The sequence below is a fragment of the Vanessa tameamea genome, chromosome Z, assembly GCF_037043105.1.
Source record: "Vanessa tameamea isolate UH-Manoa-2023 chromosome Z, ilVanTame1 primary haplotype, whole genome shotgun sequence".
Lineage (NCBI taxonomy): Eukaryota > Metazoa > Arthropoda > Insecta > Lepidoptera > Nymphalidae > Vanessa > Vanessa tameamea.
This window is the reverse complement of record NC_087341.1, coordinates 16,000,250-16,027,202: the sequence shown is the minus strand read 5'-3', so window position 1 is coordinate 16,027,202 and position 26,953 is coordinate 16,000,250. Positions and strand designations below refer to the sequence as shown.

General features: G+C 31.4%; 2 protein-coding genes across 2 annotated transcripts; both read left to right on the top strand.

Moving 5' to 3' along the window:
• Nucleotides 1-315: 315 nt before the first annotated feature.
• LOC113404113 (cubilin-like) lies at nt 316-12,247 on the top strand. Its single transcript, XM_026644887.2, has 4 exons — nt 316-430; nt 6,632-6,763; nt 11,478-11,603; nt 12,031-12,247. Exons 1-4 carry the CDS (start codon nt 382-384, stop codon nt 12,087-12,089), a joined length of 366 nt encoding a protein of 121 aa, XP_026500672.1. The 5' UTR covers nt 316-381; the 3' UTR covers nt 12,090-12,247.
• Nucleotides 12,248-14,497: 2,250 nt separating this feature from the next.
• Nucleotides 14,498-25,073, top strand: Tango9 (Transport and Golgi organization 9). The gene is made up of 8 exons (XM_026644881.2): nt 14,498-14,641; nt 16,693-16,874; nt 17,291-17,437; nt 17,546-17,693; nt 20,680-20,844; nt 23,383-23,547; nt 24,289-24,415; nt 24,507-25,073. The coding sequence occupies exons 2-8, from the start codon at nt 16,728-16,730 to the stop codon at nt 24,703-24,705; spliced, it is 1,098 nt and encodes a 365-aa protein (XP_026500666.1). The 5' UTR covers nt 14,498-14,641; nt 16,693-16,727; the 3' UTR covers nt 24,706-25,073.
• Nucleotides 25,074-26,953: the final 1,880 nt, after the last annotated feature.

Here is a 26,953-nt window from a genome sequence, read left to right as displayed (position 1 = left end):
CAGTCGTACCTTACTTTATTGTATTATGTTAAGTGATTAGTGATAATTTGTATTACACAGTATTTAAGACTAGATTCCACTGACACAAGGTACATAGAAATCTAAAAGTTAGGTTAAAAATAAGTCCGCATTGGCGTCATTTTGTTAGGCTAATGAACAATATCTTGCCATTGTTCAAGAGGACCCACAATTTTTTTTTTCTTGTGTATTTTAAATTTAATAAAGAAAGTCACATGAAACGTCTAATTGCATCGAGTGGGCAAGCTGTGACATAACAATATGTTATAGTATAGTTGACAGAATAGATAAGGCGGTACAGCGGGCGTTCACTTCAGTGGCTTGCTGTTATCAGTCGAAGCTTGTTCTCTAATAAAACTAACAATGCTCACACGCACCGCGCTTCTCGTCATCGCCATCGCGGCCGGTTTCAGTGAGTATTTGCAATTGTCTTCAATTTCATTTATTCTTTTAACTAGAATAGAACAATCTAGTATTTAAAAAAAAACTTATATTTTATAAAACTTGGATTTTTTTTGTATTGTAAAATGTGTAATTTATTTATTTTATCAAGCGAATTTTAAAATATTGTCGTTTTATATTTAAAAAAAATTGAAAACTTTAGATTCATAACAACAGTATTTTTTTTAAATGGAGTCTTATTTATCGAAGCATATTTTCAAAGCTAGGCGTCTTGTTTGACTTCAAAACGATCTAAACTATAATTCAGATGTATAAAACATGTTAAACTTAACTTGTAACGCAAATCGCAATCGAATTTAAAAAGAAAGCATTACGCGTATTATTTTTAAAGATATTAGTTTTTTGTCATAAATAAAATTGTAGGTTTATTAAAAATAGCTCCAGCGATATAATGTTTGGTTTGATAATGACCGGATAGCTCGCGATATATGTATATATAAATGTTATTTCTGTCCTTATATCACTTCTGTTCTAATTTTTACATGTTATTTGGTGAACCTAGAACATTTCAAATGTATTTTATTTTATACTTATCTATGGGAATATTTGTTACATAAAAAATAGTCATATTATACGAGCGTGGATATAATATAGCACGAACCAAGTTTCTAAGCGATGTGAGGTTTTTGTGAAGCGCATGCATCATAGACTGATACGTATATATAGCTTAGCATAGCTTGAGACACTCGCATAGTGAACACCTGGCTGTTAACATCCTGTTAATCCTTTTTATGCCCTGCACCGTTCCCACATATAGGCTAGCGAACGATGAGTGTTGCAACCCTTAAGAGCCTATCGAATAACATCATTCGCTTTATTATAATATAATTTAATTACATACTTAATTTTTGTATTGAATTTATAATTATTCAATTTTGAATGGAAGCTTAAATTAACAATGACGGTAAGCTTAATAAGGTTTAACTTTGAAGCGATATCCGTGAACTGCATTTACGTTAGCTAATTTCCACACGGGACATAAAAATTACATATAATTAATGTATTTTTGTATGATTTAGTTAGGCGGGTGTGCTAATGGCCCAACTGATGATAAGTGGTCATCACCGTCCATAGACATTGGCGCTGTAAGACATATTTGGCATATCTTACATCGCCAATCCGCCAACCTGGCTCACTCACCCTTCAAACAGGAATATAATAATAATAAGCCGAGGTGTATAGCGGTAGAAAAGTGGGACCACACCATTATAATTTAGCCCCCTACCCAGACACGCTTGCACAAAGCTCACCCATTTTATCTACGGAAAAATATCTGTATTTAATCAATAGAGAAGAGGTAAATTCTTGACGGTTCTTGTCGGTAGATTACCAACCGTAACGTTACGTTATGTGACAATTCAAAAGTGCCTTTCGATTTGATCAAGATCAGATTTTTCTTTTTATCAGAACTTTTCATACCTATATCAATATACTGTATGTATACCTATATACTTCTAAAACATTAGGTCGATGACCTGTCCGAGTCAGGATTGATTTGTTTTTGACCAATACAGACAATCTGATCTAAATCAATAACGACCGTTGAACCATGAACCATTGGGAGCCTAGCTAAAAACCCTAAAATATAATATTTATTAACTAGCGAACCGCCCCGGCTTCACACGGGTACCTGATGATAAATATCTATACTACAGAATGTCTTACAACGTTGACATCTTTTTTGTCATTAGACAATAAAAACCGCTATGTCCCTGCGTTTTAAATCTGTAATATCTTCGAAAATATTCATTTAAATTACATGCTGTAAAGGGTCATATTGATCTATATTAAATCTATAATGTATTTAAGGTACTTAATTGGATAAGGATTAATGCTGTATTGCTTAAAAAGAGCTTCGAAAATAAGTCATTATTTAAAGGATAAAAAATTATTGTTGTGGGCTATCCCTAAGAGATTATCAGTGTTTCTGTACCATATTGTGCATGTATTATACATATAAACCTTCCTCTTGAAACAATCAATCTATTAAAACAACCGCATCATAATCCATTGCGTAATTTTAATGATCTAAGCATGCATAGGGACAGGCAGCATACATATGTAGTGATAACCATACTAACACAATCACATCTTTGCAATTCATAAATAAATCAAATATAAGAATAAATTTACGTTTGCATAATCTACGGATTGCGAGGTATATATAAAGCACTTTCTAAAGGTCTTAGACGATTGGGTCCCTTTTCATATTACTGATATTTTCATGACAGCAATATCCTATTTACAAAACGGCTTGTTTATTCAACGTGCTCAGATGCATTCATGTTGTTCTTAGGTAACAATCAGATCCATTTTGTTTACTAACTTATTCGCCCTGGCTCTGATTGCATAACTAATCATTTCTAACCAACCATCGAAATTCAATAAAAGTAAATTACTACTTTTAAAAGGGGCACAGTTTACAATACAATTAAATCGTGCCAAGGGCTCTCAATTCGTGCCAAGTTCACTATTCTGAGACATATTAACAATAAAAGCCGAACACGAATGATGTCTTGTTGTCGATATGTTTCGATCGGATCTATCGTAATTATTAATAAAGATTATTCCACCATTCGTTCCAAGTGTAAAATAGCCGAAAAGAGATTATATTTCAATAATTGATCACCTAAAAGACTTAACTCATAAAATAGATGATTTATTTTATTAAAATATAAATCAAAGAGAATTTATTTAGAGAATTTTCTATGCCAATACGAAAGACTAGGTATGCTATTGTATGGGAAGATCGTATTGAATATTACATCTTAGCGTTATGCAATCTGTTAAGCGGTGGTGCCCTTTGCACCGTACATTTTAATAAAAATATGCTGTTGTAAATCTGATTACCCATATTCAATACATAAACCAAAATATTATTTATTTATATAGAGTCGAACAAGCAGGCTTTGAATCAGGTTAAAATATTAAATTTAATTTTATACTTTCACTGAATTCGGATGTACATACATTCCACCCGAAAGAACCCGGAGGAACTTCATATTCAACTTTATACAATTAAAATACCCGAGAATAATTACAGGCACTTAGTTTAAAGCTCCTCTTCTATTAGGGAGGAGGCAGGAAACATGTCAGAATTGATTATTAGTGTGCGGGGTGAATTACAAAGATAAATAAAGCCGGTAGGCTCGTTATAATATCCCATCGGGTACACGATTCAATTTTAAAACAAAAACCTACCTTTAGAGATGGCACCACCACGATATTGTACGTAACACACAACATAATTGCGATTTGTATAAGAATGCATTTTCTTAATAGTAAATGTTTACCAATAAAAACAAAATATAATTAAGAAACGGGATTGTTGATTTTGATGTCCTTTAAAATAAACTCTGTCTGACGTAATTGTTTTAATTTGTAACATTGAATTTACTGTTTTGTGTCTCAATTAAAACTGGTAAAGTTCCGCACGCGTTTGAGGGAGCAGTTATTATAAATCATATGTAGTTACTTATCTTTGCATGTGCGTGTATGTTGTACAATGTGTATATATAATATATCTTCGGTTAAGTTGAAACATAACGAACTAAACTCAAACCCAAATTCCTTTATTCAATATAGAAGCATTACACTTATTTATTGATAGTAAAATTAAACACTACCACCGGTTCGGAAAAGGAAACACCCTGACCTGAGAAGAACCGGCGAAAGAAACTCGACGGGTCTTTTTTTGTCAAACTTATTAAATACATATATTGAATATGTAATAAAAATAGCCAGGAGTTAGAAGTCTTAGTAGTCATAGACAGGAATTCGATATATAGGTTTACAAGAATTGGATAAATCAAGAGTAATAGACAACAGGAGCTGTCTATTTCTAAGGTTTCAAATGAAATTTTTCAAAGTTATACGATACGCACATTGAATTACTGAGATTTCAAGCTGAAGGATTCTTGCAATCTCGTATCTCGTTTTATTTCAAGGATTCTTATGAAGTTCTTCTTTATGAATAAATGCATTTCTATTTAATATATGCCACTATTGTTTCTATGTTCCATTTCTGAACAAAAGGCTCTCTTATTAAGAATAGACAACTTATTTCGTTTCACTTCTCCGGAGGAGTTTGATGAATACTATTTGTATTTCATTTGAGGCATGTAGTGTTTTTCCCAACTATTCCCTGTATCACAGAGCACGCTTGATTCTATTTTGCAAATTTTCGCTTAAGATCCGTGTATTTACTAGGCTTCAAACATTTTTTTTTTCAATTATATAAACTATAAGTGCACAAAAGGACTATCTGATCATCACCGCTAATAGACATTGCAAGAAAATAAACTATTTCTTACGTCACAAACACGGGAGCTAACATGTTATATCCCTTGTAACTACCGGTAGATACGATGGCTAACTAACCAGTGAAACCAGAACACAACAAAACCAGAGAATAAAATTATTTTTAATTTAATACAACTTAATTTATTTTACATAGTACAGTTAGAGTTAATGTCCCATATCTGGGCCTCCCGTTTATGAGAAGGTTAGGAGGTTCAAAAATCACTTACAATCAGCTGGAGTACGTTTCTTTAAAATACACACACAAAAGAGTTTAATTTATTTCAATTATTTCAATCTTGAAAAAAAGTAAATTTTGTCTTATTATATCCAAAAACGTAATCCCTACCCCGCCTCCTCCCGAACAGAAGAAATATTCCCACAGCCCACTAAAACAACATCGTAAGGTACTTTTACAAATTCAGCTCCCGATAGAAGGAAAATTAAACTTCAATACACAAGGTTTGAAGGTTATCAAGCGATTTGTTAACTTAATAAAAATATTTTGGAACTATAACTAGAGATTAACCCTAGCGATTTATAATAGTCTCACACGCGATAAGGTTCCAAAACTATTTTAATATACCCTATATTAACAATATATCACGAACAGAATTTCGTTCACATATTGCATTTCCAAAGGTGTATCGATGTAGATGCACCTCGCTACGAATTATGTTTATGAAACTGCCTTATTGCCTAGCGGCTTGCTTGTACGAGTACAGATGCGAAGGTTATCCCAACTTTATATTATAAATATACTTGTATTAAAACTCTGTAATGTAAAAAACTATCTTGCTATATTCTAAGTTCAGTTTTTCGGTAAACACGGATTTAGACCCTTAAATTAATTTGTATCGCTAGATAGACTGTGAGAGTTGAAAACAAGTAAAGTACTATGACGTTTCACGAGTATCAAACGTAGCTGTCACGCAAACAAGATAATTATATTGGCTCGTTTTTCTTAGTACTTTTGTAGAGTGACACTCTATTTAGATATTTAAATAATGAATAATCTCAGTGTAAGCATTAGTACTGCCCATAGATTTCATTTTCGCCTCCACCAGCTATGAAATTGGGTCACTATAGCTTATATCGATAAATAGCTATCTTCTGGATTGCCCACCGCGTTACACGCTTAGTCGGGATCAATCTTATCATTGTGACAAGTAAAAAAAGATTAGTTCGACTTTCAATTGTTTCAATAATTCAGAGAACACAGCTCGACTTTAATTTAATACTTGTCACAATAATTCATTGTATTGAATGAAAACAGTCAGAAGCTGTCTTTAAACGGAAGCGATCAAGATAAAAACATCCGAAAGCGAATGTTGTTTGTAAAATTATAATTTAAAGCTTTTGTTCATTATTTTCTATTAAAACATTATAGGATAAGTTTTCATTTGACGAATTTGTTGACACACAGACAATTCTTGATAATTGAATTGATATAAAAAAAATATAAAATAATATGTTGATCTTTGGTTTATGGCGGGAGACGTAGACTGTTAAAAATATATTTTTGGATGTTGTAGCGAATTTATTAAAGTCTATTCTAATACTAAATAAGTGTTAATAAAATTATTGGTTTTTATTGGATTGATAGAACAGACAAGGTATTTAAATTTTAAGGAAAATGTAGTCGATAAAAATGGAGCTAAAAGTTTTTAATTACAAATTAATATTAATTATTTTGTTGGAAAAGCTTGGTAACTTAAAAAAATATAATTTTGTACATGTTGCATATATTTACATATATATAATACCATAATAACTAACATAAATAGTTTGAACTTCAGGAACGTTGTAATTCTCAACGTAAACATTTTCTTATATGTATTTTATTTTCCAGTGTTCGTTCTCGCTTGTGAGCCGGAAGAGACTCAATATGGGTGCAAGATTATGAGCTCTTGCACTTGCGGTTACGGGTGCAAAACTGAATTCATCTTTCGCTCTAGAAGGGAATGTCTGGACGCTTTGAGAGGTATAATAATAATATTCTTTCGGCATAATAAACTGGTCCCAAGTAAACTCTACGTCCTTCAATGTATCAGTAACACTACGCAAACTGCTCACCGAAAACAACTAGATCTTGCGTTCAAAGAATAACTGGTGGCGCATTGGAGATTTAAGGATTGATTAATATTTCTTACAGCGCCATTGTCTATAGGCGGTGGTGACCACTTACCATCAGGTGGCCCATTTGCTCATTTGCTATTAAATATAATAATATAAAGGCGGAAATTAGTTTATTACGCGTTCGTTTCTCGCCTTAATTATTTAACCGACCATCATTGAATATTGTATATAATCTTTTTCAGGGGTACTGAAATGGATAATGTGTCTCACACCTGCCCTCCTCCCCTCCCAGGCGGGTAGACACTAGTTATAATATAAATTACATGTACAAAAATGCAATCGGAGGTTAAGATTAGTACCGTTGGTTGTCAAGGAGTATTGTCACATAATTGTTAGTATCTCATTCTTGAATTGTTGTAAACCGTCTGATGGTGACACCCTATTTGGATACGTATTATTTAATTGCTATATCTAATTATTATTATGGTCGCACATCACAGACATAATCATGTTCTGCAACGGTATCCGGTTCTATTTGGACACTGCAAAAAATATAACAGATATATTAATATCTTTTCACTTCCTATATTTTCAAAATAAGCTTAAGTAACAAGATGTAAATGTCCTTCGCCCGGGTAATGGCCCTTCTCCCTTTGAAAAGAAGGTTTGGCGCTTATTTCATAACTCTGTTTCAATGCGGGCTAGTGGACACATGTGTCAAAATATACTTGAAATTAGACACATGCAGATTTCGATACTGCCGAGCACGAGATAAATTATAAATATAAATTGAGCACATTGAAATTCAGCGGTGCTCGTCTGGGTTTGAACCCGTTATAATTGGATTTGGTGGTAAGATGCACGCGTTCTAACCACTGGGCCAGTAACAATTATTTCAATATTCTTCCAAGGTTTTGAAAATAGCGTGAAATAATAATGCTGAAAATGATGAGAAGTTAACTTGAAATATAATTATATACATGCATGAATTATTATATAATTATTAATATATATTCACCACTCGAGATCGGAAGACTCATTGAATTGTCATAAATGATACCGCAAATCATAGAGTATACCTACCACCTACGCAAGCTTAAACTCAATTATTGCGTAAATAGTACCCATATTGCTTTAATCAGAATTATTCGAAAATGTTATACCAGATATTCAGTATATTACAGGGAGGAATTGCAATTCAAAGCCTATACGGAGCTAACTCCAAAATATATATACTTACAAAAATTATTTCGAAACAATTAATTAAATGGAATACCTAAAATTGTTTTTAAATTAACTCACATAAAGTAAACGATATATCCGGTGTTAATAGTGAAACTTTATAGCCAAGCTTAGTAATTGCATGATTTATAATGCTTTGAAACATTTAATACGGCTGCTTGAAAATTCTACAGCCGACAGATTAATTTAAAATTGCATTCGTCTGAAGGCCTCCTAAGAGGGAATTCTGAATAAATTACATTCGGTTCGCAACCTTTAGGTCAATCTACGGTGATTTTAGATAAAAATAGGCCATGTAGGTTGTTAAAACGCTCTATGTATTGAAGTATATTTACGGCCATTTGCAGATTAAAAAATCGTAATTGATTGAAATATACCAACTAAAACAATGAACGCATAATCCGGTCCGGACGAGCATGAAATAATCCGATACGTTTAATATATCATATTATTTGGTTTGGTTGTATCGCGATTTATATAATGAAATAAATCATTTAGTAATGAGTTCATACGATACAGATTTAAAACTGTAAGTAGATTTTGATATTAAATATTGCGCATTTTGAATGTAACGTCACGCCACTGCCCTCGCCGTAGACTGGGGTCGTATGAGGCGTAAAGCGTAGCACCTGCTTCGCGTGGTTCTATCCGCTTACACGTTTATCGTAGTTTATCATATAAAAGCCTTAAATTACGTTATTTAAAGGCTACATTTAAAATTCGTATCTTGCATAAAGTGTTTCGTCCATTAGATTACCTTTAACTTTGTTGAAATAATGAATTGTAAACGGAAGCTTTCATATTACCTCAGGGCGTTCTTGAAGGAATATAGAGTTTGAAAATTACTTCGCTTTGTACAAAGAACTCGTAGTATGCACTTTGACCTTTATAAAATAAAATGTTTAAGTTATTTCCATCTTAGATAGATAAGTACAGCGTAGGTGGAATACAGAAGCGTGCATTGGGCACGAGGTGGGGGGAGGATTACCTTCGCCCCCCGAGGGGAGCTCAACTGAGCCACAGCACGGGAGGGTGGCACGGGTGCGATAAAGACGATCACGCAGCCTCACTTGTCGTGTCGATGACGGCAATCGTAGTAGTTTTAGTGGATAAGTATCCCACATAAAGGCCCCCAAGGCCACGGGTACTGCCTGAAGATTTCCACTGCGTGAAAAAAAAATAAGCTATCCCAAAAAAACGGTAAAGGTCGATCCGCATGATAAAAAAAAGTGTACAGCCAACTTTCTTCCTTTGGGCTTATTGATACATTGTGATATTGTAACCACTGCGTCTTTCGTTTACTGAGTATCAGGGTCTAAGGTATTATTATTTTCTTTTCACTGGGCGCATCTCTAATTAATAAAACTGCTACATTTTTTTGTAAAAACTAGTTAGTCGTTCTATCATTATTTGCCTTGTGTATGTTAGAACAATGACGATAAAAAATGCTATCATCATTGACGGTCAATATTTCTTCATCAACGAAATATTAGTAGATTATGATCGACAGTGGGTCAATCAAGAGAACATAATATGCTATAACATTCTTAGATTTAAAAACTATGAATATATATACAAATGTGTCTTATCTTTTTTCTTCTGTTCAGAGGTCTGTAGTAAATATCGTTGTTTAAGCGTTCAGGCCGCCTCTTGTAAATCTTTCTGTTAAGCGATAAGCGTGTATTCTATTGTGCATTGTATCCGGCTCTAAAAATTAGTCATAACTTTTTTTGTGAATTATGTCTTTTTTCTGCATATATAGCTATATAAACTTAAATAAAAACCTTGTCTGATTACAAAATTGAAGCAAATTTGTTAGAGATGTTTCAGAGATACGGGACATTTATTAATAAAAAATGATTGTTTCATATTTATTCAGATACGCACGTATGTATAACGTAGCTCTTTCTTAATATATTAAAATATATATCGGAAATAAGTGATACTGTTGATATTTTATTAATTCAAGTATACCGATCTGATATAACACACTTATTTTGAATCACATAAATCCAACTTCGACATAAAAATATTCTTCAGCGATTCTTTATTAAATATATAAAACTAGTTTTCACCAACGACTTCGCTCTCATTAAGGATTTGGTTGTCACATATTATGTGTTATTCTCATGTATAAACTATAATATTGTAAAATTTCATTAAATTTAAAATCCATTCAGCAGTTTTTGCGTGAAAGAGTAACATACATTCATACATACAAACTTTCGTCTTTATAATATTAGTAAGGATCAATTTCTTCTAGAAATTTAATAAGTTTATAAGAAAGCCATGACCGACGTGAGATTATTCCAAAAAAAGAAATACTTATGTTATCTAAAAGTACTTTTTTTCAAATTTTCTATCGAAATGTTTTCTGTGTCGGGACAATTCGGTATTCATTAACATAATATTAAATCATAGAAGGCCGATCCTGTAAATTTACTGGTAGAACTTATTTTAAGCCTGCCTATATGTCAAACAACTCACGCAGGCGGGCTAGAACAAAGGAAACCCACGCTCATGCATCCGTTATTTTACAACATCAATAATTTGTATTTGTGTGTTCCGGTTTGCTGGGAGCGCATTGATTGAACAGCTAACGTACAACTTTGTTTATGTATATTATATACTTACATCATACTTTATATAACAATTAAATAAATATTTAAACGTTTAAGTTATGCTTACAGTTCTCCTTTGATCTTTAAGATAAAATCATGTGAATTAGAATGTATTTGCTATGTTTTTAATAGATCAAAATTATATACGTATATATATTATTTTAATGACCAAGTACGTACATTATCTACAGTTGTTAGGTAATTAATAAATATATGTATTATATACTTACGTTACGCGGTAGGCTACGCAATACTGTTATAAAATAATAGTATCACATTGCCTAGGATGAGTCCCAAAAGATTTAAAGACTTTATCAGGAACCAAGTACATATGCATTCGTATGTCAAATTATAGTGGCTCACTCACACTTAAAACTGGAACACAATAATACTCAAACATGTTATTTGGCGGTAGAATAATTAATGATCTGTACATACAAGCTTCTACAAGGCTCTACTACAAAGATAAACAGAAAAAAAATCTATACTAGTGTTATAAAGAGGTAAAATGTGTTTGTTTGTGTGTAGCGGTAATCTCCGGAACTAATTATCTAATTCTAAAAAATCATTGGTATTTTTCTTGAGCGATAAAGGGCATAGATTATATTTACATCATGAAATTTTCTTTATTAATAATTGCAACCATGTGAAGCCGGGGCCGGTCGCTAGTATTGTATGTACAGACAGTGTTATAATTTTCTTATAGAATGTAGGAGATTAATTTAAATGATATACTAATACTTTTCCTTTTGACAGAGAGGAGTGCAAATCCATGCTCGCGAATACCGTGCATGAGAGGAATTTGTACTCAAACTGTTCAACAACCAGGGTACGCTTGCAAATGTGAGGGTACAGGTTTTTTTGGACAGCGATGTGAGAAAGGTAACATATTTAAGTACCATTAAATAAATAAATAAAATATATTATAAATCTAATTAAGTGTGTATTTATTAAATAACAATTAAATTATATAATATAATGTCTAATAAATTGTCCGGTGGCATCGCCCACGAGTTGCCGGCGCTTTTGTCTCTATCAAAGACAAATCTAAGTTTATGCTGGAATATAATTATAATATCAACGTAATTATACTGGTTTATCACACATTCCAAACCATTGCGAGCTATTGTTCATTAACGGATAAAGCGAATGGTAAGGATTCATTGTCATCTCTTTCTTTCTAATAATATTCGCATATCCTTCATGAAACAAAAAAGAAAATTTCGACCTATATTGCTTCTATTTGACCCGTCCATGTCATATTTATTATTAACAGTATTTTTTCATATATATTTTTTATTTGTTCTAGCATGCCCCACCGTTGCTGTTCGAGGATTGGTTTTTCCACATGAATGCGTTGTTATCTGATGCAGCTATTTCTCTATATTTCTTTTCTATTTATTTAGCAAAAAGTAGCTATACTGTTAACATATTACTAACATATAATATAATTTTTATTCTTAAATTATATTCACACGATGTACCGAATATAATAAGTGTTCTAGAAATATGTTTCTATAGATCAGTTTTATTTTCGTATTTTATTTTCTTTCAAAATAAATTACTATAAAATTTAAAATTGTGTTTTTTTTTTTTAAATATTTATATTATCCATGGACGGTATGCCTGGAATCATACACTTAAATTTGTAGTATACATATGAGTCAACGTTTAGGGTTGATTGCGTACGATTAGGTACTAAGGAGTTTTAAGTCTGTAATAATTATATCGGTGGGTATGAGTGTCACCTGTAAATTATTTTAATCGCATAAATATCTTATTGGTTCGTTTCGTATCCAGATATAATGTCACTATATTCATAAATTTGTAATCATTTATATAAAATTGTTATTTCACTTCTGCTAAAAATATGCTATTATAAGCAAATGACAATAATTTGTAATATTATAATTTAGATTATTAATTAATACTACTTATATAAACAAATAATATTTTATGTCTACTAAAATCGAATGTTAATTTTGTTAATCGAGTTATGACCTACACAAGATTCTATTCTGTGAAAAAGAGTAAATAATTTTGGCGGGATTTTGACAAAATATTGGGCTGGAGAAAAAATAAAACGGCTTGCGTTTTATTTATACGTTTTACAGCTGATTATAAAGATCATAAATTGATGAAATAAAGGTTAAGTGTGACTTTTTAATAAATAATTAAATTAATTTAAACTATATATAGAGTTTCCTAACTCTATATAGATATATTTTAGATAATTGGTCAACAAAGTCAATATCAAGTACGTTAACAATAATTGTGTCGATATACCTATCAATGAAATAATCCGAACTACAACAACAACAATAAAACGATAAAATCTATAAAAACTAAAATAACAAAAGAAAATTGAAATTTTAAAATATATTTTGTTTTTACAAAAATCGCATCGTAATTAACAAGATTAATGTTAAGCTACCCATTATTCGGAATGAGATTATCTACTGAGATGAACAGAACTCAACTCAATAGTTACTCTTTTCCATCAATAACAAAATATACATATGTACTGTACTACCTATGCATAAACAATTACATTTATGTATCCTTTATTAAAATCAACGAACACTAATTAATCAACAGATCAAATATAACTACTATTTAAGTTATCAATGCGTCTATATAATATAAGTTATATAATTATTAGAAACTAGCTTTTGCCATCAGCTTCGCCGACATCACATGTTATAGCAGCTGTAGGTTATATTATATTAAATTATATATAACTATTAACATATATGAATTACATTTAAAAAAAAAGTTACTGTATAAATATTGACCACTTGGAATGGTGGCAATAATGCTAGCAGGATTTCCCCGTTGAATCGCAATTCCGATCCTCTGGGGTAAAAACGAACCAGCTCTTTTGTCCTGTCTTCTGTGTGTGTGTGTGGTGTAATTCTATGAATTCTTTAATATTATGTAGTAGCCATTGAAAACACTGAAACAAATTGCTTCGCGCGGACGTAATTAATTTATAGTTACTTTTAAATAAAATTACTTTTTTAAATAAATTTTTATAGGCAGACATACGAGTCATTGGGCTACTTACCATATGGTAAGTGACCACTAGCACCTTTACCATAGACAAAGGCGCTGTAAGAAATATTAACCATTCCTAACATGACCACCAATGTGCCACCAACCGTAGGAACTAAGATGTTATGTCCTTTGTGCCTGTAGTTAGACTAACTTATTCACCCTTCAAACAAGAACACAATTGCTGTTTGGCGGTAGAATATCTGATGAGGGGGTGGTACCTACTCAGACGGTCTTGCACTAAGCCTTACCACCAAGAAAGCAGTAACATCATCATAAACATAATTAACGGCATTAGGTAAGTACAGTTAACATGGAAAAATATAAATATTAGTAATATATTATTTATAATATATTACTTATAAGTTATTACTCGTAAATTATAGTTAGCTATACTTTTGTAATCTATATTTCATTTTATGATATTTGTTCTTGCCTAGTTCGTGTTTATCTTACTGCCATCTATTATGAATAGATGGCAGTAAGATAAATCAACAACACAAATAACATCATATTATTATGTTTTACCTATTCTATCTTATAACAAAACAGCTATATATTTATAACAATCATAATTGTTTTAATAATATTAAAGTTATTTTTATCAAAATCCTAAGTAATCCCCATACCGTGTAAAGAATCCAACTATTTAGTTTTTATCTGTCCTACACATTTACACTCTGTTTTTATATGATTTTATAATCTGTGTATAAATTGTCGGTAACGCGACCAGGCTCACGGTCGTCGACTAATCAAAGACAAGAATGTAAGTTTTTCATTGTCTATTTGTCTCATAGTATTAGTAAACGTTTTAAAAATATTGTTTTGTGATTGTCAGAACTCAGAAGCGGATGCAATTGCAATACGTAAGTTTATTATCCATGTTCCATTACTCTTCACATCTTAGAAATACAACATATTTTTATTCCATTCCAAATAATTAACCAAATTTTTTTTTGTAATAAAATAACAATGATAATAACTTTGTTGGGTTCACTGACCAACCAGTGTCAAAAATACTTCTTAATAATGACGAAGGCTTTACTTAAAACAAACGAATACTGCAATGACAATCTTTTATTCTTTACCGAACGTCTAATGTAGATTTCTGGTTGAAATTATTTTACCATTTTAAAACTAAAGAATAAAATTGTATGTTTTTTTTTAAATTAATATTTGAAGACATACTTGTATTTGATGTTTACCTAACAATAATGTTAACAAAGACTTATTTAGTATTCTGTTAAATCGATGTAATTAGACAGTGACTTAAAAATATTTACGCAGTTTATGAGCTTTGCGTACTAGATTTTGTATTTATTTGAAATATATATAATGTTATAAATGTATATATATGAATTTAAAAATAGTCTGTGTCCAGTATAATCAAAGTGTAGTACTAGAATAAAGTAGTAGAACCTCGATAAGTCGCAAATATTCCCTATTATTATATATATTTAACTCAAAATCTGAGCTCAGGATAAGTTAAAATGATCAGTAATCACCTACAAGATAATCGAGTACTTTTCGTTACATATACAGAAATTTGACCTCTGTACATTGAACATATCAGTGTTTGATTCTAATAGGTACGATTATAGCATAGCTTGAAGAAAATATAAGTAATATACTGACATAATGTTATTACTGACACACATTATGCTTATTTCTTAGAAGTATATTTACGTGTATGCAATATATAGGATTGTATTTACTAGGAAAGGATAATAATTTTTTATGATATTTTAAATTCACCTCTTTAACTCGGCAGTATAGCATCTAAAGCTTTTTGAGTCAAAACTCTTTGCAACACTATTAATATTTGATTCACCACCATTCTACTATATTTTATAAACAGTTATATTTGTGTTTGTGGGTAAATAAATATATTTTATCTATTCATGAGATTAGATCTGACAAAGGTACAAAAATAAACTGAATGTGAATTATAATAAACAAGATAAATTTTATTGAAATTGTTTTTTGTTAAAATATGTAAAATAAATATTTGTCATTTAAGCTTAAGATTTTAACTTTTAAATTGAATAATTTAAAATAATATAAGGTACTGTAGTTTTCCTTCAAACTGCTCAGTCAATCAGTCAACTGGTTAGGTTACTCTGAAATTCTGTGTTATTAAGGTGTTATATTCAAAACCTTATTGTCAAGAAATTCTCAGAAGCAGATTATAAGGGTGATCGAAAAAAATAGTTTCCTTGCCTTATTATCTATGTATACTTATAAAATAACATGTCCTGACTGACTGATTCAACATAGCCGAGCGTAAGCTATTACAGTTAGAGCTATGAAATTTGGTAAATAGGATCGTTTTATTGAGTAGACACTCATTAAGGAACAATTTTTGGAAATTCTATCCCTAAAGGGGTGAAATAAGGGTTGAAAGTTTGTATGGAAGTCTGTCATTTTTTAAGTTAGAAACATGAATCTTATTATTATTATTATATTTTATTTATATATTATTTTTGGAATACTGATTAAAAATTAGTAGATATGTAAGCGTTTCTGGATATTGTACATATATGGGGGAAATAGGGGTTGACATTTCGTATATAGGTTAGTCTGGAAGTCTTTCACTTTTACAGTTAGAAGCATGAAACTTTATTTTTGGGCTACTGATTAAAAATGAGTTGATACATATTTAAGCATTTCTGGATATTCTATCCTAAAGTGTAAAATACAAACTATACAGTCTTAAATTAACATAATATTTTAAGTTAATCTGTAAATATATTCAACTTCCATGCTAGCAAAGCCACGGGCAACAGCTAATAAACTTTTATAGCCAATCTGTATCTGCTAAGGTCACCGTGACTTAAATTGATTTGGCTGATAATATAATTTTACAACTATTAAAAAATATTGTAATATACATTATGTTTTATAAAATAATCTGTAGGTTAACTGAGGAATAAAACAAGAACAACATAAACAATGGCATGGTCCAAGTATCAAAAGTTTCTTGCACTGATGATGGTGGTTACTGGATCAATAAATACATTGAGTACCAAATGGGCTGATCAGATGGATGCGAAAGGTTCAGACGGCAATGTCAGGAAATTCGACCATCCTTTCTTACAGGTAAGTGAACTTTATGACATTAATTAAATTCTTATTTTCATTATAATTGACTAGTCTTTGTAGAATTGAGAATTTTAAGCTAAGATAATTTAACAAAGAGATTTTTATTGATAACAGAAGCGTTCACGGTTAACACTGCCTTTAGCATTACAAAAAGAACAGCTTGTCCTATATATTAAGTATTTTAAATATGTTAATAATGCATTTATATTCATATTAAATTGTAAAGTTCATCACAATAACTGTAATAATATGTTTATATACTGAGATTATTTTTATGTAACAAGGCATAATAATGCAAAAGCAAATTAAAGTAGAAACTTGACTTTAACCTAATTTTCAAGGATTTTCTTAATTTTATTTGGTTGGTAGTTATTGATGAGCAATTACTAATATTAATAATAACTAATTTGTAGGCAGCAGCAATGTTTCTAGGAGAGATTCTATGCTTATTGACATTCAAATTCATCTTCTGGAGAAACAGGAACGGTGATCATCAGCTTATTCAAGGCAGTCAAGATTTCAATCCATTCATACTGATGCCGGCAGCCATGTTTGATTTGGTAAGTTATAGAGTAGAGTTGAATGATTATGTTTCAACAATATTGAGAAATGGAAACAAATAAATAAATCTTTGGCAGTGATTATAACTTAATTTAAATTGTTCTCAGATTGGTACCTCCATCATGTATATAGGTTTAAATTTGACCTACGTCAGCAGCTTCCAAATGTTTAGAGGATCAATTATTATATTTGTGGCCGTGCTGTCCACTACGTTCCTCGAAAGGATTATAGTCAAGAGGGAGTGGGTGGGAATTGGTGAGTTTTAAACATCTATTCAAATTCTAAATATCTCTATAAAAAGTGTTGACATTGGTTGGAAGACAGTAAGTCTTAAGTAAAGATTGTGGGTTCAAAACGAGGCTAACATTAAAATGAACTAGTGAAGCAAAATATTTTGAGGGTGAAATTGTCTTACTACGTCTAATATATTAGAAGATAGCAAGCCTGTCCGGAGTAAAACCTACCCTAACATATCTGTATAATGTTAGCATTTTATTTTAGTGGATATTGGTGTTGATAGCAAAATTAGATATGAAATACATATTCCCAGTACTGTCAGACATATTAAAGTTCCAAAATGAATTTAAATAAAAAAAAAAATAACAATAACGTGAAATATTATCAAAGTATGTAATTAATCAGAATGACAATCGTGAAAGTTAATACTGTGAGAGTAAAGCGAATGTTTACACGTCACTTCCCGAAATCGTCTAATCAAAACATGCGCCTTGTCTGTGTGACGCACATAATGTTATCATAACATAAAACTACTACATAAACACCGCATGAATATCAACAACATTTCAATAAGTTTTATGAAGATCAATTAGATATTCATTGGAAACATTCGAAGCCCTTACTAATGAACGTTGCGAAGACTTTGTATAATAGTTAAATAGCTCTGTATTTTTCTTTTGCACGTCGGGTTACTGATGAGAGAAAGAGATGAGTCGTTGTTTAGCAATTCACACGTAATATAAAGTTTATTATAAAGACTTAAGAGTAGAGGGGTGATAAATAAGCGGGAGTCAATAAAATAATAACGTCAATTTTCTAATATAACAGTGTGACAAGGATCTTCCTATCAGCCAATCTGTATAAGTGGTCAGACTGATCACTATCATTGTATGAAAAGCTGGAACTATATCCAACTAACTGCAGTATTAATATATATTTTATTCGTATAAATTATATTAATTACAATTCATTATCTTCTCTATATATCGCGTCATCTCAGAAACTGTAACTACAAACTTAAAATTTGGCAAGATGATTCCTTATAGGGTGTAGAAAGTCCTATGTTTTTGAAGTCAGAGATCTGAAATTTAAATGTAAGCTCTATAGAGGGTGTGGATGAAATCACCTCCTTTTGGGGTTAAAACAGGGATTGGTAGTTTGTATGAAAGTCCAATGTTATTGAAGTAAAAGTAATTATGGCAGAAGGATTTTAAATGGTTTTTAAGTATAAGAATTATTGAAAACTACTATTATACGGAGGCATGTTTTATTATAACAATAAAAAGTATTTTAGCGTGGACCGCGCTGACCGAGTCGTACCTAATAATATTATTAATCCGCTAACGAACGGATTTTCATAAGGTTTTCACTAATGGACGATGTGATTCTTGAGGAAGGTTTAGGTGTATTATTCATTGCGGTTTTGTGTAAATTGTCTGAAACATTATGATGATTGAAACTATCAGAAAAAAAATGCAAGCCAAATAGAGATGTATATTATGACAAACATTTTAAGGAACCCTTATTCGACCAGTGCGAAGCCAGGACTGGTAACTAGTATATTTATATATTTATTAAAAAATATATCAATCCATACTTAATATGATGAGGTTGGATGGTTTGCATGAATACGCTAATCTCAGGAAATAACGTTCGGATTTGAAAAAATGTTTATTGTATTTGATAGTCCGTTAATTGGAAGTGGTTAATCTTTATCAAAGCATTGTACTGCAATAATCTTGCAAACGTTAAGTGAGACTATAGTCGAGTGAAACGGATTCAACGACGTTGTCACAGGTCGAGGGTAAATTCTAATCAAGTGTCTAGCCACTAAACTGGCGACGCTTATTGTTCAATCAGTTTATTTTTAGCTGTTGGTCGGTTTGTTTATCATATAACTTGAATTGATATTGAACCCCGGAGATTTTATTATTGTTAATAAAACATAAATTAATAGTAATACACAAATTAGATCATTAATAATTGACTAGGGTTCGTCTGTTGAAAATTTGAGAGAACTTCAAGTATAAGTATAAGTAAATGAATGTAGTAAAATTGTATAAAGCGTTGTTGAAAAGCGAGGTAACCTGCCACAAGTACTGCTAGTAATATCAGTAACTTACTAGGATGGTCCCAATTATCAAACTATAGTTTTATAATATGTAGAGGCTGAAATTAGACATTGTTTTAAGTGTAATACAAATCACAGCTAGTAGTAGTTGTTAGCACAGCAAGTCAGTAATAAGTTTGAACAGTTATCAGGATAATTTTAATAAAAAAAAATATAGAATAAAATGTATTGTTGTGCTGTCGTTACTACTGTAACGTTTACAATTTTTACAGCACATATATTGGCATAGCAGATAACTTCGTTTGAAATTTATCGTGTTCGACAAAAACATGTGCGATACAATGAAAAAGATGTGTCATTATAAAATTCAGTGTATGCAAATATTATTATCGGTACGTGATTCACGCGGCGCAAGTCAAACAGCTTCACTTCGATTCGACATACCTTTTGTAATTGTAACAGTTTCTAAACTTACAATGCAATTTGTAAACAAACAATTCATCGCCATCATCGTTATAAAACCTGTTGTTTATAAAATTTTAACTAATCATTCGTAATTATGTATTAGTTTAAATTGAAGTTATAAATAATAAAACCCCAACAGGGCAACGGTTTAGGCGTCGTCTCTAAGTGTCACACGTTCAATCCTATCCCTAAAATTATAACAGAAGTTACTCCTAAAAAACATACTCCAATATTAAGTTATCAAGACAGGACATAGACTTTATTTAAATAATATGGTTATATACTAGCTGCCTGTCTCGACTTCGTCCCGATGAGATAGAAATTATACTTACTTCTATATAGTACTATAGATAGGGATGCTTTCACCCCCTAAAGGGAATACGTCGAATTACCAATAACCCTGTACATTTTTAATCACGAAAGTATGTTGTGACGACAATTTAATATATATTCTTTATTTAATTTCAGCTACAATTATCCTAGGATTACTGATCGTGGGATTAACAGATGCAATATACCAATCACCGAGTGAAGCCAAAGGCAGGAACAGCTTGATAACCGGTGACCTTTTGATTATCGTTGCGCAGATTATATCATCATGCCAAATGGTGTATGAGGAGAAATACGTGTCAGGTACGTGGAATTACGTTTAGGCTATAATAAATTCTAGTTTTCGTCTGCGTGTGGGGACTTATCCTTGTGTCTTTTTCTGAGCCCCTGATAACGTTTATGCTAAATTTGAGTTGTGAAGTTAAGTACACTTGCGGTATTAAATTTCTATGGGGAAGGTTATATAAATTCAGGTCAGCACTAATTGACTGACATGTTAACTATAGCCTAGTCCAATGGTAGTAGGAAGAAAAATAAACAAACCTTAGGTTTACGTATTTCATGCGTTTTGCTTATTAGCAATCATTTGAGCTATATTGATTTGAGCTATATTGTGTTCTACTGAGGGTTTATGTTTAATATATCAATACAACACTATTACACTTAACTAACTCGACTTTCAAAACGCCATTGTTTCGGAAATACATAGTGAATATCATAGATTAATCAAGCTCTCGACCAATGATATCGCGTCAATTTGCTGTCAAATGTTGATTATTTGGCTCTTCTCTTCTTATGATTGCAATAGAGTTCTCTGTTCATAGTGTTAATGTTCTGTTTAATTCGCAATAAAAAAAAAGGGTATATTTTTTCATATTTGTTTTTCATAATGGACGAGTTAAATTAGCACCCGATTTGGTGCCATAGTAAAAGTTTAACGATTTTAGGGATTAGATCAGTTTTCTTATTTTGTTCACAAAATTTGAAGTCAAATTTAATTTTGCAACAATAAATGAGTATTTAATGGCCTGAAAATATTGTTGTTCTGCTCTTTTTAATACCTTAAATAGTACTCAACACTTAATGGGTCGCTAAGCGAGCAAAGCAAAGCAAATGTGACGACGTGTAGTTTTCATGCCACCCATAAACTAATTATTTAAAAGTTATTTAAGTAATTTTAAAATATTTCATTTCACATAAAATGTTTTTTACTTTTAACACGAATTTAAAATGTATCAATAATTCATATATATTTAAAATTAACATAAACATATTAGTAATGTAAATGAGTAAATTTATATTTGAAATTTGTTAATTAATGACACCAAAACCAGTGAACGGATCCGAATGAAATTTGAGTACACGGACTCAGGTTTTGTTTTGCAATTGCAAAAAATAATCATATTTTATTAATCACCCTCCAGTGGTTCCGTATCTGTACGTTTACGATTTTGCTTTCATTCGATTCATATTAGTACGACAATCCATATGAGATTTGTTATTATATAACACATTACAAAGACTCAAATGATATCTTATTGTTAGTCTAATCGGGTTACACTGTTGCACACTATTGCTAATTGGCTAATGACGTCAAAAGTCAATGGTTCCTATTATTAGAAAAGTCGTAGCAATAGCTAGATTTATTTAAATATCTACCTATATAACAAATAACTGTTTAAGAAGTCACTTATTACTCTAATTAAATGTTAAGTTTTTTACTCTGCACGCGTGATGGGACGTGGGAGAGAAGGTAAGGTGTTTAGGTACTGTATATGTACCTCTGTGAATGTGCATACTTTCATGATGATTTATTGAGTAGTTTAGACGTAAATACGTAATAAACAAACACATATATAATGTGTTAGTTGTCGGCCACGAGTTCGCTCGTTTTAGGGGTTGGTCGTGCTAAATAAAATAGTATATTATGTTCATCCTTGGAGTTTAAGCTTACATACATTTGCAGCCTGTAAATTTCCCACTGCTGGGCTAAGGAGACCTTCTCCCTCTGAGGAGAAGATTCAGAGCATATTCCACCAAGCTGCTCCAATGCGGGTTGGTGGAATACACATGTGGTAGAATTTCGTTTAAATTAGACACATGCAGGTTTCCTCACGATGTTTTCCTTCACCGCCGAGCACGATATGAATTATAGATACAAAGTTTAAGCAAATTTAACAAGGAGCTTAAGCTTGCTTCATACAGAATTTCATTAAACGATTTGGACGTAAAAGAACAACAGACACACAGACAGACAGATTTACTTTTGCATTTATAATATTAATAATATAGATATATTATTTAGGATAGTTTGCTAATGGCTTGTAAATGTTCAAGATGAGTCATCGCAAATATCAACAATTAAATTAAATCTTTTATAATTTTTTTTTAATAAAGCGAAAATATTGATACGTTATGTTATTTCAGTTAGGTATTTATATATTACTTGTAGGCGTTTATTTATCTTGGGACGTGATGTAGGTCTCACACAGACACATGAGTTAAACAAGTGTTCAAACCAAACTTGTTCAATTGTAAAATAATTTATGTTATTCTCAGTGAGCAATTATTTTGGTAATCAAAATCATTTCAGAATTTTTTTTATGCAAATAAATTGTTCGAGGTATCTTTGATTTAGTACCACTGGTTCGGATTCTGGTTGGTTTCTCGGAAAGAAAATCAGAAATTCCTCTCTTTAAAAAATTGTCATTTTGTATAAATAACTACTAAAATTCTACAGTTGCCGAGAAATCATTGAAATCGTTCATTTTTGCCAAATATACTATATAATATTCCAAAATGTATTCATTTACATCAACATGATCTAATGTTATATTTCAGGTTTAAATATTCCCCCATTACAAGCGGTGGGATGGGAGGGTGTCTTCGGGTTCTCTGTTCTATCTGTACTACTCGTGATCTTCTACTGGATCCCCGCGCCTCCTCACTTTGACCACAACGCTAGAGGGACCGTTGAGGATGTGATCGATGGACTTGCTCAAATTGGTAAGGATGTATATCAGATTAATAATTTAATTTCGGAGATATCCCGTCTTAAATTGTCCATCGAATATTCAAAGTCTACTTGGTATAATTTCCTTAGAAAAAAATTGTAACAGCCGGATGTGCTTAAAAACTTTCCTAGGAAATAATATTTAACGGACAGTGACCCATTGTTATTAAAATTCTTAAAAAATATTTCAAAGTAACTATATAATATAAGTTAACTATATATCAACAGCCTACCACTTGACATAAGGTGTTGAATTCACATTCTTGCCACATTGAATGATTATATGCACGCAAATTGTCCCGTGATGTGGTTAGGTTAGGTAAGAGGTGAATTTTAATCTATGATCCGAGGTCAAATCAGCACCATCAGGATTTGCATTTATCATCAAATCGTGCTCGGCGGTGAAGCAAAATGTCATGAGGAATCCTTTGATATAAATCTACGCCATGTAACCACTGCATTGGAGCAGCGTGGTGGGGTAAGCCTTCTCCTCAAAAAGAGAGAGTAACTACTGAGTTTCTTGCCGGTTCTTCTCGGTAGAATCTTCATTCCGAACCGGTGGTAGCTTTAAATAGTTTGTTAAATGACGATTCAAAAGTTCTTGTAAAAGTCTACTCGAATAAAGTATATTTTGATTTGATTTGATACGATGAGTGGGAAATCTACAGTCTGCACTTTACATACAAATATATATTGAGCCGGTTAAATCAATAATTATAAATGTTGTGTTTCAGGCAATAATCCTCTATTGTTGGTGGCCATTTTGGGAACAATCGTGTCAATAGCGTTCTTTAATTTCGCTGGTATCAGTGTTACGAAGGAAATGTCAGCCACGACTCGAATGGTTCTGGATTCAGTCAGGTATGACATAACTCAAATCATTTTTACTATATCACATCTATAAATATATAATGTAAGAATGCATATTATGTTTTTATGATATCATTTTCAGAACACTCGTCGTCTGGATGGCATCCTTGGCTTTGAGCTGGCAAATATTCCACTGGCCACATTTAATTGGTTTTGCGGCATTGATCCTCGGTATGTGCGAGTATAATGGCATATTGCCAAGGTGCTGGCAAAGAAGAGTTGTACAGGAAGATGAAAATCAAGTCGTTAACACCGAAGCCGACAGACTTGAAGAGGCTTAAGAGGTACAGTATATCTAAATGTGTATAAACGAAAATATATGTCAATTCTTCTATTTTGTATTGAAATTATATACCTAAGGGAAGACTTTTTATATGATTACGATTTTTAATTTAAGACTGGGACGATGAAGTAAATAGTGATTTTATGAAATTTATATTTATATATGGAGGAACTCGTTAAGAGGTTTCAGTACAGACATGACATACATTCAGTTTTATATATATTTTATTTTATAATATTCATATGAATTGATAAAATATTTAGTTTTATGTTTTTCTGTTTTATAATTCATTGTTTCTTGAATACAAATAATGGCTTATTGATAAAATGTTATTTGCTAAATCATTATGGATTATAACAAACTTCGAAAGACATACTCAAGTAAAATTTACACATATGATCTAAGAAATTTTAAAAAGCTTCCAACTATAATAAATTATAAAATAATAAAGTTCGATAATGGTTTAAAAAGCTACCCAGTAAAATGGTTTGCATATTTTCTACATAAAATAAATGTAATCTCGTCTGATTTGAACACTCTGTATAAGTAAACATAAGCCTTACTTATAAACGTTATTCAGGGGGCGAATGGATTACATATTAAACGATGTTGTCTCATTCTTTTCAATGTCAAATCAATAATGAAAGAAAGAGATACATCAGAGTTTAACCGGACAGCCAATTCAGCCTTTATAAGTAAGACAAGCTAAGTTTTGTCAAAGGACAATATATTGTAAGGATAGTCCCTCGCCGGCACTGTTCTCGCCTGCAATGTAAAAATATAAGATTTTAAGCATTCGCCTGCAGTCAAGTCTTTTACAATACGATGATGAGATGAGCAGTAGTGGGGTCAAGTTTGCGCTTGTACACTTTCGGCCAAATTACATTAGCTGAATGACAAGTGACAGTCCCAATACAACAGACCAATCGCATGCAGCCTCGGCGCCCACGGTTCCTTCATTCTACCACAAAGAGACCTAAGAATGTACCGCTACGCAGGTCGAGTTTGTGTTCACGACTCGTGCCGCTTATATTTAATTACATTAAAAGGAAAAATAAATATTTTAAAAGCGGTGAAATTTACGAAGTTGCGCAATGTTCTACTCACTTTTAAAAAGATCGAATCTGAACTGTAACAATACAGGCAAATTGTACCGGTGACGGACAATCACATATTATTATTTTTTCTAATTATGAGGGTTAATAAGGTGCCAGGGTTATTCGATTTAAAAATCAATTGAAACAAATCGACTTAGGTTATAAATATCAGAAAATTATATTTAATTTATAATCGATAGGGATTTAACATGTATAACCATCATTTTAAATATTAAATTAAGTTAGATTTAGATTGTTATAAAAATGAATATTTAATCAATAATCGATGATATTGACTGCGGCCATACATCTTATTAAAAATCGATTTTGGCTACAATAATCGATTCTTTATTCGGCCGAGTTAGGTTTTGGTATCATTTTTTCCATCACAGTTAAAGTGAGTGGAAACTTTATAATCTTTTAATGATATAAAAGATTTGCTCAAAGGCAGACAGTGTCTAAGAAGTTAGAGAATAAGTCCTTATGCTTCCAACGAATAAAATAAATAGTTATCAAGTATGTAATGCTGATCATTGACTTGATGTGATTCCCTTTAGTATATTATCTGTGTCTTAAAAAATCCTAAGGTTCAAATTTGTTGATAGTCTATCCCTAATCACATTTACAAAAAAATAATTTTAATAATACTTTGTAATCAATTTATTAAAATTAAAATTGTTATCGTTAATCAAATATAATCGCATCTAATTTGTCCGATTCGTCCAAAGATCGTATACAAAATTATAATCCAAAGATTATTTACAAGTTACGTGTATATTGAGAACGACACTATACCAGAATAATTTATATTTCCTATAGTTTAAACAAAATAACGAATAGATTACTATGTAGGGTTTAAAAAGACAAATATTTGTGTAAATTTGTTAGTTTGTTAAGAAAAAGATTTAATTTATTGGAATAACTGGCAACCTTGTTTCTACGAATAACGTTAATGTTGTTGTCATCAGTAGTCCACGTGACGTCATAACGTCAAACTAATATAATTTTGAATAGTATATACATGTCATTCAATTTATAAATTAATTTCTAATTACTATGAAACAATAAGGTAGTTACGAAAGTGTTTACAACTATCTGAACTTGACTACGTCATAATTATGATGAATTATTGTGTAGTCGATTTCAGAT

Bases quoted from the DNA above. Each gene is read 5' to 3' on its own strand.
- LOC113404113 (XM_026644887.2), top strand. From the start codon at position 382: ATGCTCACACGCACCGCGCTTCTCGTCATCGCCATCGCGGCCGGTTTC. The intron at 6,764-11,477 runs GTATAATAATAA...TCCTTTTGACAG, and splicing joins ATGTCTGGACGCTTTGAGAG to AGAGGAGTGCAAATCCATGC. The intron at 11,604-12,030 runs GTAACATATTTA...TATTTGTTCTAG, and splicing joins TGGACAGCGATGTGAGAAAG to CATGCCCCACCGTTGCTGTT.
- Tango9 (XM_026644881.2), top strand. From the start codon at position 16,728: ATGGCATGGTCCAAGTATCAAAAGTTTCTTGCACTGATGATGGTGGTT. The intron at 17,438-17,545 runs GTAAGTTATAGA...AATTGTTCTCAG, and splicing joins CGGCAGCCATGTTTGATTTG to ATTGGTACCTCCATCATGTA. The intron at 20,845-23,382 runs GTACGTGGAATT...GTTATATTTCAG, and splicing joins TGAGGAGAAATACGTGTCAG to GTTTAAATATTCCCCCATTA.